The following is an 18,915-nucleotide window of genomic DNA, read 5'->3' on the forward strand; positions in this document are numbered from 1 at the left end:
CCTCCTGTGATTTATAAATGACCTCCCCACATCAGTATTTCATGTGACACATTTGCACAAGATGATTTTACTCAAATTTACTGACTTATTTCCCGGATGTGATGGCAGGGCTTTGCGTATAGTTCATATAGCCTATGGTTGTATTGCGTTTAATGACATATGACCGTACCTGTCAACATTTTAAACCAGTGATCCCGAACCGGACAAAAGATCACCGCGATAGCGGGTCTCAAATGCTACGAGAGTTTCCATGAAAAATAAACAAATGGGAGACTCCCGTTAACTTATGGATATCACCCAGCACCCGAAATAATACCAAAACACGTCAAAGCAGCCTCCATTATTCGCAAACGGTGTATAAAACCTTGAAAAGGTATATTAGAGCCCGCCAAATAACATTGATACGATTTGCACAGGCTTAAGATAACAGACAACCTCTGCAAGTATTACAAATGGCTAGAGATCACCAGGTAATACTAATCTCGGGTTATAGTGCTCAGGGCACATTAAGCGATCTCTAACAAAGCAATAGTGACACATAGTACAAAAATGTTTTACTGACATAAGATTGCTTCGCCATTCCTATTGGATCCAATATTGAAGGCACAGCACTGCTTTTTAATTTTAGACTCTCCACAAATTCAGTGCTGATCTCGGCCTTGTTCACAAAGGAATCCTCAGAGAAATTAAACGAACAAACGCTCCATGTTCTTCCCACATGAGCTGAAACGTCTTTTAAAATAAACTTTAACCCCACATTCCTAATATCGGAATCCGAAGGAAGGTTATGCAGCAACTGTATTCTTCCACAAACAGGGATGGCACAATATTTAGCTATCTTTAACAGCATGTTTGTTTATTGCTTGATCGCTCTATCTGGTTCAGCGCCACTGGTTCTGTCATGCGCTTTCCAGTAGGCGGGGCTAGGGAAGTAGTCGTTGATATTTTTCCGTGGAGGCGGTGTTCAACCTATCAATGTCGTCATAGATAGGTGCATTCCAGAACCTGCCGTAAGCTGGGCCTTGTGTCAATAACAGATGTAATCTGAGTGACAAGGGCATTTTCAGTTCTGACACTTACATGATGTTCACGTGAATACGATTCACACTTATATAACAAAAACTCGGGTTGAAATAGTGATTTTAATTCATGCCTCCTTTAAGGCTGACACATGTAGAGGAGAAACTTAAAACCACGAGAGGACCATCCATAGAGGTATAAACAACATCAGGGAAAAACAAAAAAAAACAAGGGAAGAACGCTCAAGCGTCAGGAGCACAAAGAGAACACAGGAGCTTTCCAAAAATAAGGATGGAGAAGAAAGACAGTGGGACAAAGGTGGGCGGAGGACTGGAAGGGGAAGTTGGGAGATGGAGGGAGAGATAAATGAAAGGTGCTCTGAGAGCGGAGTGGGGAGTTGAAAGCCGGAGAGAGGGATCTGGAGGAAAGATGAAAAGAGAGAGAAGGAGACAATGCGCTCAGCTGCAGATAATTAGACTGGGAGGAAAAGCAGCGGATCAGGGAGAGGGGCTTCGGCAGACAGGCTAATTATAATTATTTTTCCTATGCTTGTTGTTATTACTATTATCCTTAACAGCATCAATATCGCTGTCGCCTCGGTGACAGTGACAGGCACGTGGATGAGGGCCACGGGCCAGAGTCACCCTATGTTCAACACACAAGAGAAATCCCCAAAAGTTTTGATGGTCACGGTGTGGGATAGATACTGTATATGTTCATACTTTGAAATTGAACTATACCATACGTCATACAGGTTCACATACTATTTTTAAACCATCTGCGATCCCAGACAATCCGCATTTGAAAACATATAAGCAAACATATTTCGTACCATCTTCAAGGGTAGTGGCGTTGATCTCTGAACTCGAGGGTCCCGTTCCGGCCCGGTTGAACGCCTGGACCACCACTCCATATTGAGCAAACTTCTTTAAGTTATCCAGGGTGTAAACTTCGCTGTCTCCCGTGGCTTTCATTTCCACTATGCTGTACTGACCATTACTGCCTGGACCATTCTCCCTGTAACCGATCTGATAGCCACGGATAACTCCGTTTTGAAGCTCCTTCTTAGGAGCCTGAATGGACAGAATAGAACAAGAGTCTTTTTGCACACAAGGTGATTGTTTGAGAATGTAAGAACAATGTTGAACAGCTCTACTGTACCTTCCAAGTAACACGAATGCTCTGAGAGGTCATTGCTTGTAGGATCACATCCATGGGTGGCCCATCAGGAGCTGTGAGAAGATGACAATTGAAGGATATATCACAACAGTTGAATATAAAAAAGCTTTATGTATTTTAGTCTTCTTCACTAAGAGATTTATGCATAATTCTGGATATGAATGCCTACTTTCCAATTTTTTCTGACACACCATAGGACACGTATGGTATATTACATGTATTGTATATTTATCAACTACCTATTAACTTTTTCATGCAGAAATAACATTTTGCATTACAGTTCGACGGTCTAGACATCAATACGTTGTCAAAACAGACATGTATACATAGATCCCCTATTCGACCACTGTAGACACATAGATGCGCATGCCATTTTGGAATGGTCAACATTTCAGTTGCTGTCATCACTCATAACACTCGTCTTTACAACAACACATAACATTTGATATTCATACATGGGTATAACTTTTCAGATTACAGACGCACAGTCAAATTGCTAGTGTGTTTACAGACAGTTCCAATATTGCCGACAACTTGCGTATAGAGTATTGAACCTCAGAGATGACATATCTTTGTAGGCAAACCCATAGGAACATGGGTTCCCTCGAGCGAAAGCCTATGCATCTTTTCCCATAGACTTTTGGAAGATTACAAAAATAAAATCTGTTATGAGCGAACGTTTAAGATGTTTACAGGTTTTTTCTATCAAGATATTATTTACCATATTTGCTTTTTTTGAAGCCTAAATACATTCGGCTGAAGTAAAAAGCTAATATGAGGCTATAAATAGACTATTCTTCAGTCGTTTTTATATCAACGTCACCAAGTCTCCAACAACTTTCTTAAATTTACCAAAAACTTGTTGGCTGGTAAGTAACTACTCCGTGAATGAATCCCCATCCATGTTTTTAGAGATTTGTCCCCATGTTGTATTATTTATGAGATTCAGATGCACGAAGACGTCTAATGTCCCCACCAAAGGATGTGGACGCTTTTAGCAACTTGTAAGACACAATGAAGCTTTAAAAAAATGACAAGCGGGTCATAACTGGTCTTGTATGTCATAGAATAAATCGGGTATTATTTCAGGTAATTTACCAAAAATCCATTAAAAAACCTGTAGACTTTGGGGCGATGACACCGGAAGTGCTAAAATGCAACAGTGCAAATCGCTACCGGGATTTCCATACAAAAAAACGTCATCTCTCAGGTACTCTATGGTGCCACACAGAAACAGCAAAGGATGAGGCATATATGTATGTATTATCTATGTTCTCAAATATGCTTTAAATATTCAGAACCAGCAACTACACATGCAACAAAAAAAATAATTAATTAAATAAATAAAAAAGGAATCTGCATAAATAAGGTACACTTAATAGCAATAACCCCAATTCATCAATATTACTAAATATTACTAAATATTAAAAATACTAGCACAAATACATATGCGTGTGTGCATATCCGAGTTCAACTTAAAGTTCCACGCAATTAATAGTGAAACAGATCCATAATACATACGTGCTTCCTCTGTGCTGATGGTCAGCTCTTTGCTGGCTTGGCTCCGGCCAATCTTATTGTAGGAATACATGCGGATGCTGTACACGGACGCCGGGTGGAGCTCAACAATGTTGGCCTGGTTGTTGGTGGGCGAGATCTTGCGGGTGGCGTGCTTTAGCTCCCACGGGTCTACAAGAGGAATGACAAAACATTACTATATGACACCTCAGTCCAGGCCGTTCCCGAACTTTGCATTTTTTGGCGACCAAAAAGGACCATTCACACATCAAATGATTCGGATGTGCCGGAAACCGAGACAAACACAGAAGGTCTGTAAAGACAAGCCACAGCGGTGCAGAAATCCTTTCAGATCCCAGGTTTTTCGCAACATATTTCTCTGACACGCAGATACATATTTAATGCAAACTATCCATGTAATTCATCCAAGCTTGAAATGGAAACAAAGCAGTGGCGCACCAGATTTATTCTTGTACTCGATGTCGTAGCTGGTGATGATGCTGTTGCCGTCGAACCGCTGGGTCCACCTCAGGTTCATGCTGCGATCTTTGACCTCTCGAACCTCCAGCTCCGGAGGATCAGGGGGTTCTGTGAACAAAACCACGGAAAATGACTTCAATTGGATGATGGAGATCAAGACACGTGGAGAAAGAAAGAGCGATACTAAAGAGTAAGTGGTGGCTTGGGGGCCGGGAGATAAATTATTGATTTTGTGTCTCTGGATAAGGAGTATCATGTAAGATGTGAGCGTGTTGTTCATGCCCTATTGTCTTGCCTTGCACAGTCAACTGGATGAGTCCGCGGCCCTCGCCGTAGGAGTTGATGGCGTGGCAGGAGAAAAAGACAGAGTCCCCCCGTTCAGCCGGCTTTAGCTGCGGGAAGAGAAGAAGTGTTTGGGTTAAACTCTTTGCTTCTTTCTGTATTGTCTTACAATGGGGATTTATTTTTATACAAAATTTTCTAAACAAAAACAGTTTTTTTAATTGACTTCATAAACGTGGATGTACAGTATATGCATTTGTGTCTCACCTTCAGTGTGGAGATGACTTCATCGCTCTTCTCATTGGGGCTGGTGGTGATGGAGTAGCGAGGGTTGCGGTCTGGGTCGATGACGGTGTCACCCCGCTCCCAGCGGATGATGATGGGATACTCGCCCCGGGCAGTACAGTTTAACTCCTTGTTTTGACCCTTTATAGCCATGGTGGTGTTAGGGTGGGATGTGATCATGGCAGGAACTGCAGGAGAAGAGGTCACAAGTGGACGAGAAGTAAATAAATGAAATCAAAGTGAATTCTAAAGGCAGAGGTCAGTGTGAATTTGAGCCGACACCTGGCGTTCCAGTGAGCATTACTGTGTCTTTCTGTCCACCTCCTAAATCACTTTTCACACTCTCTCGCTCACTCATTCCCACTCAAGTAACTCCTCTCCAGCACTGCCTCTCACACACACACGCACACACACAATATCGATCTGAGGAGGGTTCCGCTGTTTTGTTTTCATCACTTATTCATTCCCTCCTCTTTCAACGAGTGAAACGGATAGAATTAAGGGAGTCAGAACAGAGGAACGATTCAATCAATAACACAAACACTGAATCAGAGAAAGAGAGAGAGAGAGAAAGAGAGAGAGCGACACACTGTTAGACATGAAGAAAATTTGGATCCCGTAAACACAAAGCTGCTGATAGCCACAGGCTTTGAATGGAAATGTAAAATTGTGTTCTACTCATTGTTTGGTAAGTAACAACACATAACCAGCAAGTCAGATTTATCACAATGCAATCTAGATACAACCCCAGAGTTACATTTATAAAACTGTCAAGAATGTAACGTTTTAAATTCATTATTTAATTTAATGCATTATTAGATTATAAAGGTATAACAATTACCTTTTTTTTTACATTAATGTTATAAATTAATAAAAATATAGGGGATTCCCAACCCTGCCAATTTTCATATCGGTGCATCTCTAGTTTATTAATAATGTGAATTTCATTTGTGTCTTTTTAAAAATATATAGTTGTGTTAAAGTGTACTATACATCATTTCAGTATATCTAGTACAGGGGGTGTCAGAAAAGGATAATTTATGTAACAATAATGGAAATGTATTATTTGGTGCACTATAGTAATGATAATTTAAATGGAAAATATGTTTAATTATTGTCAAAATTATGTCAGAATGCAAAACTCATAATGACCTCTAAAAACACTTTCATTTTCTTTTTTTTTGATGTTGTGGTAAAATATGACATTAGTTTGTGAGACGGTAGAAGGCTCATGGCTGTGTGTTAATGAATACACTCGTGCATGTTATTTTCAATGCGTCTCTAGCTGTAACTCAAGCCTGGGGCAGTGTTGTGTGGACGCGGGTTTTCTGCACTCTACATTAATGTGAGAAATCGATATTATGGATGTGGGCAGAACAGATCGTGTGTCTGATCTAACCATCAGTCATGAGATGGCCTTACAGAATCGGTTGTAATGTTCTATTAATGTAAATGAGGTTGGTCGGACTCCAATCTCGTTTTCACTCAAACACTCGCAAATACACATACACTCCTGGCAACTACTGTATATATAAAAGACAAAGGCTACTTGTATTTCTTGCTTCAGTATGACTGATATATTATAAACTGACAGGTGCAGGTGTATGTATGCTTTCTGTGTGTGTGTGGAGCTTCTCTGTGTGTATGTGTCCAGCCAAGCATCTCCAAACCTTCCCGCAGGCATCAGTCTGAGACGTAAAAGCCCATCTGAGGGCTCTTCTTGAACAAAGACCTCAAACACACACTAGAACAAACCATACCCGCCATGCAGGTCAAATCTCATTGCAAAATTATTGAGTGTGTGCAATCTAAAATATTTCATTTCATTTGTTTTAAATACTCTGTATAATAATAAAGATATTAAAACTGTATCCTCATAAAGAATGCAATAACAAAAATTCATGAGTTGTTGATTCATTCTGTTCTGTCCTCCTCCAATAATATACCCTTGAAAGCAGAGCTACTGTGTTTTTGTTTTTCATTCAGAGCAGACATTAAAGTGATAAGTCACCAAAAAATGAAAATTCTGTCATCATATACACAAAAGAACACAAAAGAAGATATTTTGAAGAATGTTTGTAACCGAAAAGCGTCAGCACCCATTCACTTCTATTTATGGACACAAAACCAATGCAAGTCAATGGGTGCCAGTTAACAACATTCTTCAAAATCTGTTCTTACATGTTCTGAGGAAGAACATACAGGTTTGAAATTACAATAGGGTGAGCAAATCACTCAAGTGACACAGATGTGCCTGAGAGGTCAGACGTACTTTTTACGGTCAGCATCATGCTTTTGCTGATGTCAGAGCCCACTCCATTGCTGGCCTGACACAGGTAATACCCCCGATCCTCCTCCAGCATGTGACGTATCAACAGAGAACCGTTGGACAGGATCTGGATGCGGCCTGTAAGGGGCACCGGGTGGTACTGCTGGGGGTTCCCGATACCTGAAGAACGATGATGGAGAGAATTTCATGCAGTTAGAAACACAGAGCGCATGAGATTGAATGATGTCCTAACTGACTTATGTAAATCGAATTTTCTTTAATATGGAGACAGTGACTTTGGACAGAACCTTTGGCGTGCTTCCAGACGACTTTGGGTGGGGGGTAGCCTTCCACAGAACAGTTAAGAACTTCGGACTTTCCATAGATCCCATCCTGATTATTTGGTTGGACCCGAAAACGAGGAGGAACTAAGACCAAGATTGCAAATTTTATTAGGAGATGCAGATAAAGAGATTTGTGTACATGATGTTTCTTGTCTCCACAGTTCTTCCATGAAAAATTCCAGTCCAACAAACACGAAAAACGGTGTTTAATGATAGGATAGATTGACCTAGAAGCCCTCTCTCTTGCTCACCTGTTACTATGAGCTGTCTCTCTGAACTGACAGTGGCGGCGTCATTGCTTGCGATGCAAGTGTAGTTTCCGTTATGCTTTAGTGATACTTTGGATATCTGTAGGGAGCTCATGAATTCCTTGGTCTCGATGGTGACCCCGGACGTCCCCGACACGATCTCCTGCCCATCCTTTCGCCAGGTGATGCGGATGGGCATGTCTCCAGATGACACCACACACGCTATGTACATCAGCTTGCCGATGGAGGTGGGCGGGAAGTCGAAGGGCTGGATGAGCGGAGGAACTGAGGAAGAACGAGGGAGAGATCTTCACTGTTAAAATGCATGCCCTTCCATGATCTGCAATGTAATCCTGACCCTCATCATCCTCCAAAATGACACACACTCACATCCCACCCCTCCAGCCCATAATAGCTGCTCTAATTAGAGCCCAATTGGCATGGGGAATAATGGCATTGCCATGGAAACAGAGGTGGGGGGCTCCATCTGAGACATCTGGGGGATTTAATCTGGGGCTCGTTAAAATTCAGCTAATTAAATCAGAGACATGACAAGACAGGCAGCGCACTATAGCGACTTCACACTGGAGTCAGTGTTCTGTTGTACCACTACACACATACACACACGCATTCATGCACACACACATTAGACCTTGCTGTCTTGGTGCAAGCGCCTTCGTCCCCTTGTATAGACACATGTGTTGAAGATTCAAAACCTAACATCAGAGCGGCTTCAATTTCATTTCCTTTTAACATACTGAAAATTGCACCCCCCACGTGCACACATACACATGCAAAGTACAATCGGTAATTGATGAGTGGTTGTAATGCTGCAGAAGGCCTGTAATCCTGTTAATCAGAGGTTATTAGTGTTGTGCTTTTTTTCATGGTCTTTGTGCCAGTGGATGGGAAAGACCATCTACGGCCTTCATCACCCGCCTACAAGCTAAACACACACTGACACCACCACAACACACGCTCTTACAACAAAACAGACCAAAGCTGACAGCACTTTATGACCATTATCAGGTATAGTGACGTTTTAAAGATGAACCATGGGGGGGGGGTTATAGAATGCTAAACTTTCTATAAAATAAACCCTCTAGAGTTTTCATAATTATCATTAGTTGTCAATACTGTCTAAAACGCCATTAGGGAGTTTAAATGAAATCCTAAATTACAGAAAAATGTACAAAAAATATGCTAGTGAAAGTGTGCTTCCTTGATGATAAAACAATCAATGTTTAAACAAATTTTTAAATCAAATACACACGCATGACAAAAGAATTAAAAATGTATTAAATAAAAAATATTTTATGCATCCTGTCAATAGAGTTGACCTAATTAAATATGACAAAAATTGGAAACAAATTAAACTTAAAAAGATTTTTTTATTATTATTATTAAAATCTTTAACTTAATTGAATAAAATGTTTGGTTAAAAATGTAGAAGCGTTTTTAAAAAAAAATATAGAAAAATAATGAAAAGCAATAATAATAATAATAATAATAATAGTAACTATTGATACTAATAATATTATTATTGTTATAAATGTTAAAAGCATTACTATTATATATTATATTTAAATACATATTTACAAAATTTTATAATATCTCAATAATAAAAATCCTTTTGAATAAAACATTTCAGTACATTCCGGCCATGGTATGAGAGAGTTCAAAAAGAAGAATGCTTTATGATCCTGTTATAAAGGTTTTTATACCAAACATTTGTAATATAGTTGTAATATAGTTGCAAAATGAGATTAACACCACCCCACTCTTCTGACTTTGTAAAAGGTTTTAAAACGTAAACACTAAAATCATTGGCATGAGTTGCTAACCTTTAACAGTGACGTAGACTGTTTGGCTGATGGACAGCTGTGGTTGGATGAGCACGCTGCACAGATACGCCCCCTCATCCATACCCTTCTGCACATCGCTCAGCTTCAGAGTCCCATTTTCGTACACGACCTGACGATGGTTGTCTGGCAACAACATCCCATCTTTATACCACTTGATAGAGTAATATGGATAGCCGATCACGCGGCAGTTAATAAAGGTGTTACGACCGGCCACGGCTGTGATGTTCCTCATGGCCCGGATGCTGGGAGGACCTGCAAGGGAGAGGAAAGAGGGAAAGAAAGAGAGAGAGAGGAGGAAAAGTATAGCAAAAAGAGGGATGGAGAAAATGAGGCAGGCATAAAGGGTAAAAGAAGAGGATTCAAGGGAGAACAAGAGAGTCACAGAAGGAGGAAGATGGAAAGTGTTGTTTTGTAAAGATATTTGGGGTAAAAGAAGGAGAAGAGTGGGCGGAAGAGAAAGGAAGAGCGAGTGATGGAGAAGGAGGGGGTTAGAATGCCCTTGGTCTTCACAGCAGATATTGTGGTGTAAGAAGTGTGTGTGATTGTGCACACCTAAAGTTTCAATGTGTCTGGTACTGTATACATCATTATTTATGGCTTGGCAAAAAGGCACGCAACATAGAGATCATGCCATTGTTTAACCTCAGAGACTGAATGGGGTGTGTTTCTGTGTGTTTAGTTTAATACACCAAGCCAAAGGTTTTAATCAGATACATTTATGTGTGGCGTAAATTTAACAATAAAGTAAAAAAGATGTTTTTGTAGACAAAGTGAAAATAAATGTAACATTTCATTGCAACATCCCAAAACAAACATATACAGGATTGAGGACTGTGAGAGCAGAAGCCTTCGAATTAATTTAGCGATTTACCAATGCAGGATGCTAGCTTTTGAAAAAGGATAGAACATTTTATTTCAAATGCACATTTTTCTAAACTACTGTGTCCCGTGTAATACACTGTTTCACCAACAGCAAACTAAACGCTGTAGGTTGCCATGTTGCTGTATGGGACCCTTGTTATTTTAATACTAACTTTTGTTTTTTTTGTCTTTCTTCCTGTAAAGCTGCTTTGAAACAATAAGCAAGCTATATAAATAAAACTTTATTGAATTTTTTGTATTTGCTTCTAGCACAAGTTTTTAAACAACTCAACAGATAACATAAGCTCCCGTCTCTATCTCCATTTGTTGTCACTTAACAGTTGAAGATCAAAACAACCACTATTTTTGGGGTCGTTGCATGGATGAAATTGACAGAAAATATATATAATACATGTATATAAAATATTTCCTCAAGGATCGGTTTTAGGACCCCTGCTATTCTCTATATACATGCTGCCCTAGGTAACATTATTAGAAAACATGGAATTAGCTTTCATAGCTATGCTGATGATACTAAATCATACATATTATCTAAACCGGACGAAACCTCAAACTTGAAGAGTGCATTCAGGACATAAAACATTGGATGAGAAGTCATTTTCTTCTGCTAAATTTAGATAAAACAGAGATATTACTTATCAGACCAAATACCTGTAAACAGAATGTTACAGATTACAACTTGCAAATAGAGGGATGCACAGTTACCTCAGCATATACCTAAAGGCCCTGGCGTTACCTTGGACAGCAACCTGTCTTTTGAAAAACACATCTCAAATTCCACAAAAATCCTTCTTCCATTTTAGAAACATTACCAAACTGAGGAACATTCTATATATTTCTGATGCAGAAAAACTTGTTCATGCATTTTTGACTTCGAGTCTTGATTATTGTAATGCACGACTTAGTGGTTGTCCTGCATCATCATTAAACAAACTACAGTTAGTTTAAAATGCAGCTGCTAGAGTTCTTACAAGGTCTAGACAATTTAACACCAATTTTATAATCCCTACACTGTCTACCCATTAAGTACCGTATAGACTATAAAGTACTTCTAATCACTTAAAAAGCATTAAACTGTTTAGCTCCCGCGTATCTAACAGAGCTTATGTCACGCTATAACCCATGAAGCTCTCTACGATCACAAAACTCAGGACTTCTGATAGTACCTAGAATGACTTAGTCCACCAAAGGGGTAGAGCTTTTTCATACATAGCACCTAAACTCTGGAATAGCCTCCTTGATACTATTCGAGGTACAGAATATCCCAATTAAAATCTAGATTAAAAGCACATCTTTTTAGCAAAGCATACAGTACATATGATGCATAGCAGTATTATATCTTGTTTATAATTAAATGAACAGCAGCCAGGCTAATTGTTCTCTCGGAATACCCATCCCGAGGTAACCACAGATTACGCTGGCTCAAGGAAGACCACCTGGTGTCATCCTCCTGTGAGAGCCTGTGGACTGACTGACCATCGGGACACCCATCCAGAGGGAAATACACATTACACCATCACCAGCTGATCCTCACGTGCCATCCTCAGGCGAGAACCTGTGGACTTCATGTGCCATCCCCATGGAGAACCTGTGGACTTTATGTGCCATCCTCCTGCGAGGTCCTGTGAATTTAACTTGTCATCCCTGCACCAGCCCAGTCAATCTCCATCAACAATCAAGAGCAAAGATGGACCCTTGTCATTTTAATACTAACTTTTGTTTATTTATTTTTTTGTGAAGCTGCTTTAAAACAATGAAACATTGTGAAAAGCGCTATATAAACTAAACTGTATTGAACTGAATATAAAACAGGCCTGAAATCACACCAGGTTGCATAAATAATGAAAGCATTTTTAATTTAGGTGATGCAATGAGTTCACACTTTCTACATATTGATAACATTGCTAATCTTTAAAAATTAGACAAGGTTAAATGAAAAAAGTAAAGTATGACTTTCTCTGGGATTCTGCTCTCAGCTCACACACAAGGATGGAGGGGTGTATGGATGAATAGATGGAGGAACATAGTGAATGGTCAATGTGTGAAGATGCAGAAAGAACAAATCAAATAAATACTGAGGACAACTGTCATGTCAGTAGCTAACCCTGCACTAAAGAGATATAAATACAGTTCTCTTAATCCAGCTACATAGAACGCAACAGAAGAGCAAAATTGAAAGGTCTGGATGCACGTTTATCAAATCTGAACTCATTTTGATTTGCCGCTGTGTATTAGTCGTGGCTTTAAAAGTGCAAGAATAATTCTAAAATATGAAGATACTTCCTCCTCTTGCAAGGTTTACTTAAACTTCAAACTAGTTGGGCCTTACAGACAGCTAGGCTGCAGGTCAAAATACTGTGCCACAGCAATTTGGAAGTCCAGGTCGTGGTCCTTTCCCGACTCTTGTCCTCTCCTTAACACCCTGTATGATTTTCTGTCATCTATTTACTTGTCTATAAAGCTGAAGGCAAACAAAATAGCTCAATCACACCTGTGAGTGTCTCAAATGTACAACTTCATGGCTTGCAAATTTATAAATGAGAAGTAAGCAAGGTTGAGTACTCATGGAGAGGCTGAAACAGTAGAAACAAAACAGAGAATACTAAAGATGAATCAGGTGGCAAGAGAAACCAGAGGCACGAGAAGACGGAAAAGGACATTTTGTTTGGCTCAAAATGGAGGGCGGATCCGTTTATAATCGCAACAAATGTGCCGATGGGGCGTAAGGAGATTTTACGCACACAGATATTCTCTTCTCTAACAACCCACTCCTCATCACAATGTCTCTCTCTTCTTCTGTAGCTCTCTCTTTTCTCTCAGCGTGCATTGTGCTTTGAAGTCACCGCTCTGACAAGTCAACCCTGATGTATTATTCAAGAAGACTGTCGCACAGTATCTCCCTTCTCTCTTCTTCACAGTTATTCGCCCGCTCTCTTTCTCCTTCTCACTATTTCTTTTGTTCTCAAACATAATATATGAATGTATGAGTTTGGATAAGGATCCAGAAAGGAAGTGAGCGCTGCTATTGTGCTGTTCACGAGAAGAATGGGCTTGATTGCTCACGAACGTCTGTGTTTGTTAAATATTATGTTAAGAAACTATCATCTCAAGAAAAAATGTGTTTGACAGATAGGAGCTCTGTTTCAAAACCCATTAAGATGCCTTACAGCACAGGCAACTGGCATTGACTTTAGCATTTTGCAACATAATGTAAATTACGGCTGGAAGCAATGAAACCGGTTCTGCCACATTAATAAGATAATATCAATAGAGTTTGGTGTAAGCATGTTGCTAAGCTAACAGCACAATAATGTCTGTTAATAATAAAGGCATTAAACTGCATCATAATGAAATTTTGGGTTAAATAATAAAAAACCTTTTTAATGCTAGTCAAGTTTCGCTTTCCTTATCCATCTATCAGGGAGCTTTATGCAAGGCATTCTGGGATTGCTTTTTCCACATATGTCAACAAAAGGCAATGCTCAGTTCTAAAAGGAAGTCAATCGCAACCAGTGTTGTAATGTAACGAGTCTTTATATTTCTGCAGACTTTTACTACAGTATATTTCCTGAAAAGAATGTAAATTTGTACTCTGATACATTTCCCCTAAGCATGTTCGTTACTACAAAATAAAAGCTTAGAAACATAACTGAAATAGACTAGTCGGCGATCCAGTCACCATGACAATGCTGAACAAATCATTGGTTAAAGCTCAATGGGCAAGTGCGAAAAGCTGCTCTCTGCAGTCAATTTCAACGCAAGGTTTTAATGTGCTGCTTCTTTTAAAGATAAACAGCAATTTTGTTAAGTTTTTATTAATTATCAAATGACTGGGTTGTTACTGTGAGAGAAATGCAAGGAAAGAAAGAAGTAAGGGCAAGAACGATTTGTTCTGATTTTGTTCCAAGCTGTTCTCTTAAGGGGGATAATATTGGGGTGGGAGGGAACTATCCTTTTATAAAGTTATATGTTATAAAGTAAAGTAAAGATGTGGTTTCTGAATTTTTATTTTGATAGTTTAGCAATTTGGCAACGTGTTGTTCCAGGTAAAACAACTGAGCTTGAGACTTTTTCAAAGTTGTACATTTCTATGCAAGCAGTATTTTTTATCTTTTTTTTTTATTAACAACGTTTTCTTCTACTTTACATGAAATACTTAAGTAGATTTAATATAAAAAATAATTTTGATACTTAAGAACAATATTTATCTGTTACTTTAAGACTTTTACTCTCAAAATCTAAAAGCTTACTTTCTAGAAAAAAAAAAGTAATTTTCTTGAAAGATTTTTGTACTTTTACTCAAGTATTGCTTTTAGATATTTTATACATCACTGATCGCAACTTCCGTTTAATAGTGACTTTAAGAATCAATAACTGTTGAGTAGTTTTAAATTAATTTAATACAATTCAATTCAAACAAAATATTAAAAAAAATGTGCATTACTATAAATTAAATATATACTAAATTCCAAACTCATTCCAGAAGTTAACTTTAGGTCAGCCGCGTGCGTCCAATGCAACTGTCTATAGTAACTAGTAACCATAGTGTTTTGGTCGATGGATTACCATTTGAGATTCACAACAAATTTTATGGTTAAACCATGGCTACCAAAGTGCACATTTTACTGTAGTAAAAATATATTATACACCTATTTAGAAAGCTCAATACATTTCGAAAAACATAGCAATAGTGTGTGACAAAGTCATTGCCTTTAGTCTGCATGAGTATTCTGTGGTCAGAGTGTATTAGTCAGTGTTTTAAGACTATATGAGTGTGTCCATGGCTGTTGGTGAGTGCGCGTGACTGTGGCTCACTGGCGCTGGGTCTCATTCTCACTCCAATGATTGTTCTGGCATGTCTCCTTAAAGCAGACAGATCTGTCATAACTGAACATTTCAGAGAGAGAGATGAGACAGGAGAAGTTGAATTCAACAGGCCTGTCAACATGACTCAATCACTCTTAGTCTAGTCTAAGACGGTACGCCCACGATCCGCCCACAGTTCTTTGTACTGACCGTAAGATGAATACGGTACACGGGAGTGGATGGTAGTTTCTTGATCATGAACCAACCTTCTTTTCTTGTCTTTCTCCGCTTCTCCCAGAACATCACCTCTCTTCTCTTTTCCCCAAAACATCTGCCTCTTGTTCATTTTTCTCTCCTTTTTACATCTCCTCTAATCTTCTCTCATTCCTCATCATTTTGTCTCTTCTTCTCTTTTCTTTCTTCTTATCTAATCTCCTACACTCACCCTAGGACCCCTCTCCTCCCCTCTCAGTCTGGTTTCTTAGCTGACGTGTCTCTATTCTCCCTGGCGTGAAGGCATCTCCTCGCTGCCAGCTCTCCACTCTGTCCCAGAACAGCCAGGACACCACACGTGTGCCAGCCAGCCGGAGACACCGAGACAGAGACACCGTGTATGTGTGAAAGAGGAGAACAAAGACTCAGCAGATGGAGAGACAAACAGGAGAGATGGAAGAAAGAGAAGAGAACGCAAGAACGCACTCGCATGAACTGATAGTGACAGAAAACGCACAGGTGACAGCACCGTGACAAACAAACAACATGAGACATGCCACGCACACACATCTATCCACCCACCCCACCAACGCACGCACAAGATGACACTTGAGGCGGATGATTACTGGAATCGAGATGAGGTGGGGGTGTTCAGGGGGTCAAGGGTTGGGGAGGTGGCAGGTTATAACCCTAAACGTCTGAGATTGAAAAGTAGACAGGCACCTCTTACGTTTATGCGCGCTTGGTACTCGGCGCTACCGGCCGAGTTGCGTGCGGCGCAGCGGTACACGCCCCCGTCGCGGATCTGCGGGTTGGTGACGTTGACGTGCGAGACAGTGGAGCCGTCGGAGAGCGTGTACTGGCTGGCCCGGTGCGCCGAGTCCCGCGCTACCGGCTCGTCGTCTAGCGTCCAGGTGATGGTGGGGGGAGGAGCGCCTTTGGCCGCGCACATGAGAGAGAAGGGCTCGCCGGGAGCTACCACTCGCTCGCTGAAGGACGAGACGATCCGTGGGGTGCCGTCTGAGAGTAAGAGAGAGAGAAACAGTGAGAATCAAATGAAGGTTCATTGCTTAAATGTCCACCTCACACAGAACATAAGAATTATCTGAAGTGGTTATATTGTAGTTAATGTATGAAATTAAGATTTTTTTGGCTAATACTGTTAGGGTTTTCAGATGTTTTAGTGGGGTTACACAACTTTAAGAAAAGTCCAGTGTGGATGAAGAGAATTTTTATACAGTCGAAGATGTTTTCAAATGTATTCAGATTTGTAGACGTTGCTTCCAGATAGCACAGGTACGTCTGTAAGATGTCTGCTAAAGATCTAGAAAAGATCTGCTGTGTAAAAACATCTTATGAATGTATAAGAAAGGGAAATTTAACATACATTCTAAATGCACCTTGTAAATGACTATATGACATATGTCTTGCGCAGACGCGATTTCTTTAAGACTGCTAGGGAAGCTCAGCTTCCCTAATAATTGTCAAAAAATGAATGTTCAAATATATGTACTATAATGTTAACATTTTATTGACTAAAAATGCGTTAAACACGTTCGTTCAGAATCAGCTACTTAGGTCGGCTGACTCGATTTCCTTCCTTCTTGCTTCTTGCAATGCAAAGAGACGGTTGGTGTGGGCGTGGTCTTCAGATTATGACGCGTATCACTCTGTGTCTCCATTTCCAACTCAGTCCCATCGCGGATTTTGCATGTGTAGTCGAAAGACAAACTGCTGCAACTTCATCGTATATTTAACACAATTTCACACCACATTCATTGTTTCAGTTTAACATAATTCCCACATTTCCTCCCGTTGAGTTAAATATATATATATATATATATATATATTAGATCGTTTGTTAATTAATTAAAGTCACTGGAAAAGACGCCTAGTTGGTACGACAGGGTTACAGAGCATTTTCTTGAAAAGGAACGTAGGGCAGAATTTACATATAAATAAACGGACAATTTTTATGATTTAGGCCAAAAATGAGCTTCCCCTCTTTAAAAGATCAGCAGCCGCCACTGGTCTTGCGTATGCAAGCACTGACATTAAATTGATGTTTCCAAGATGTATGTGTGCTATCAAGGTTAAGTTGTTTGAATTCAATTTCTGTTTCTTTCTGTTGCAAATTCTGTTGGTTTCCAAACTCGATGAGCCAATACACCTGAAAAGCACACATACATCTGGGTAGGGTTGCCAACTTTGTTGATATGAAATAAGGGACAAAATTTAATCTGTGCAGCAGTTGTAATTACCATAAGCATGACGTCATTGCTTCATGTTTGAGTTTACTCTCTAAATAGTTACATACAGTGCTGCACAGTATTTGAACATTTATCACAACAAAATGCACAATGAAACCGTTTATATATTTCCCATTTCTGTTTTCAGACATAAATTAATAAAATAGTACACTACGCGTCAATCTGGGTAACTATGTGCATGTGTCCTACAGACAAACTACATTCATGTTACTCTGCGCTTTTCTGTCAAGACTTTCTTAACACCGCAACACTGCTTTTTGCCCGCCTCTCTGTCCGTGTGTGTGTGCGCATGCTTGCGCGCGAGTGTGTGACACGGAGGTCTGAGGGAGCGTGTGAGTGACTGATGCAGTTTCAGAAACAATACCGCATTTTGGCCTACTTTATGTAAACTGATGCGCATCAGAGGGCCTGTGATTAAATGGCAGGTGTAATATCATCCGCAAGTGTCTTGATCACGACCACTGCTGCTGTTGCTTCAATCCGTGGATGAATAAACTGGAAATGGGAAGTCATGTACTGGAGAAATCAGGCAGTCTCAACATACGGGATGTCCCGGCTAATACGGGACGGTTGATGCATTAACATCTGCGAGATGTTTATGATTCAAAATGTATGTAACTGCCCTTTCTGTGACATTATCACATGTTACAAAGCAGAGGTTTTCCAGTTCTCCAGCATACATCTTACAGATGAACCTGTGCTACGTGGGAAAAAAGGGAGTTAGGATCCAGAACCACGACCTATCCCAGAATCCCCACTCACCCTCCAACAGTATGATGGAGAAGTCTTGGGCGGTCTGACCCTTGCGGGTGGCGAAACACTGATACGCCCCTGAGTGTCTCTTCTGAGCCGCTGTGATAAAGAGCGTCTCGTTGTGGATTCCCTGGATGGAGAAGTGCTGGTCAGGCACAATGGGTTCTGTGTTGCGGAACCAGGAAACAGTGAAGTGGGGCGAGCCCTGCACGGCACAGGACAGAATCACTGTGCTGCTAATGCCCGTCTTCAGGTTCTTTGGAGACAGCGTGACTCGAAGAGGCTCTGTGGAGAGAGAGAAGGAAAAAGTGAGCTGTTTATGACTACAACGCGACTTCATAAATATACTGTACATTGATTCCAAGGTCTTTTTAAGCAGTAAAGGAAAACAATTATATAGACAGATAACCAATAGACAGATAGATGGAAAATGTCAGTGAGCAATAAGGCAGCTGGTGTTATGTGCTTGAGGCTTCTATGCGTGTGATGGTGTGTATACAG

At 40.1% G+C, this 18,915-nt stretch overlaps 1 protein-coding gene across 4 annotated transcripts in view; it reads right to left on the reverse strand.

Moving 5' to 3' along the window:
• LOC130428548 (cell adhesion molecule DSCAML1) overlaps window positions 1-18,915 on the reverse strand; it is a 115,187-nt gene that overhangs the window by 19,511 nt on the left and 76,761 nt on the right. For all 4 annotated transcript variants that reach the window (XM_056756673.1, XM_056756676.1, XM_056756675.1 and 1 more), the window contains exons 6-17: window positions 18,424-18,699; window positions 16,115-16,411; window positions 9,470-9,742; window positions 7,629-7,910; window positions 7,342-7,461; window positions 7,037-7,213; window positions 4,747-4,952; window positions 4,493-4,589; window positions 4,177-4,305; window positions 3,721-3,888; window positions 2,182-2,252; window positions 1,853-2,093 (exon numbers count right to left, since the gene is read on the reverse strand). In XM_056756673.1, the coding sequence (XP_056612651.1) occupies window positions 1,853-2,093; window positions 2,182-2,252; window positions 3,721-3,888; window positions 4,177-4,305; window positions 4,493-4,589; window positions 4,747-4,952; window positions 7,037-7,213; window positions 7,342-7,461; window positions 7,629-7,910; window positions 9,470-9,742; window positions 16,115-16,411; window positions 18,424-18,699 (2,337 nt within the window). The remainder of the gene's footprint in view (window positions 1-1,852; window positions 2,094-2,181; window positions 2,253-3,720; window positions 3,889-4,176; window positions 4,306-4,492; window positions 4,590-4,746; window positions 4,953-7,036; window positions 7,214-7,341; window positions 7,462-7,628; window positions 7,911-9,469; window positions 9,743-16,114; window positions 16,412-18,423; window positions 18,700-18,915) is intronic.

The sequence above is a fragment of the Triplophysa dalaica genome, chromosome 9 (genome assembly GCF_015846415.1).
Source record: "Triplophysa dalaica isolate WHDGS20190420 chromosome 9, ASM1584641v1, whole genome shotgun sequence".
Lineage (NCBI taxonomy): Eukaryota > Metazoa > Chordata > Actinopteri > Cypriniformes > Nemacheilidae > Triplophysa > Triplophysa dalaica.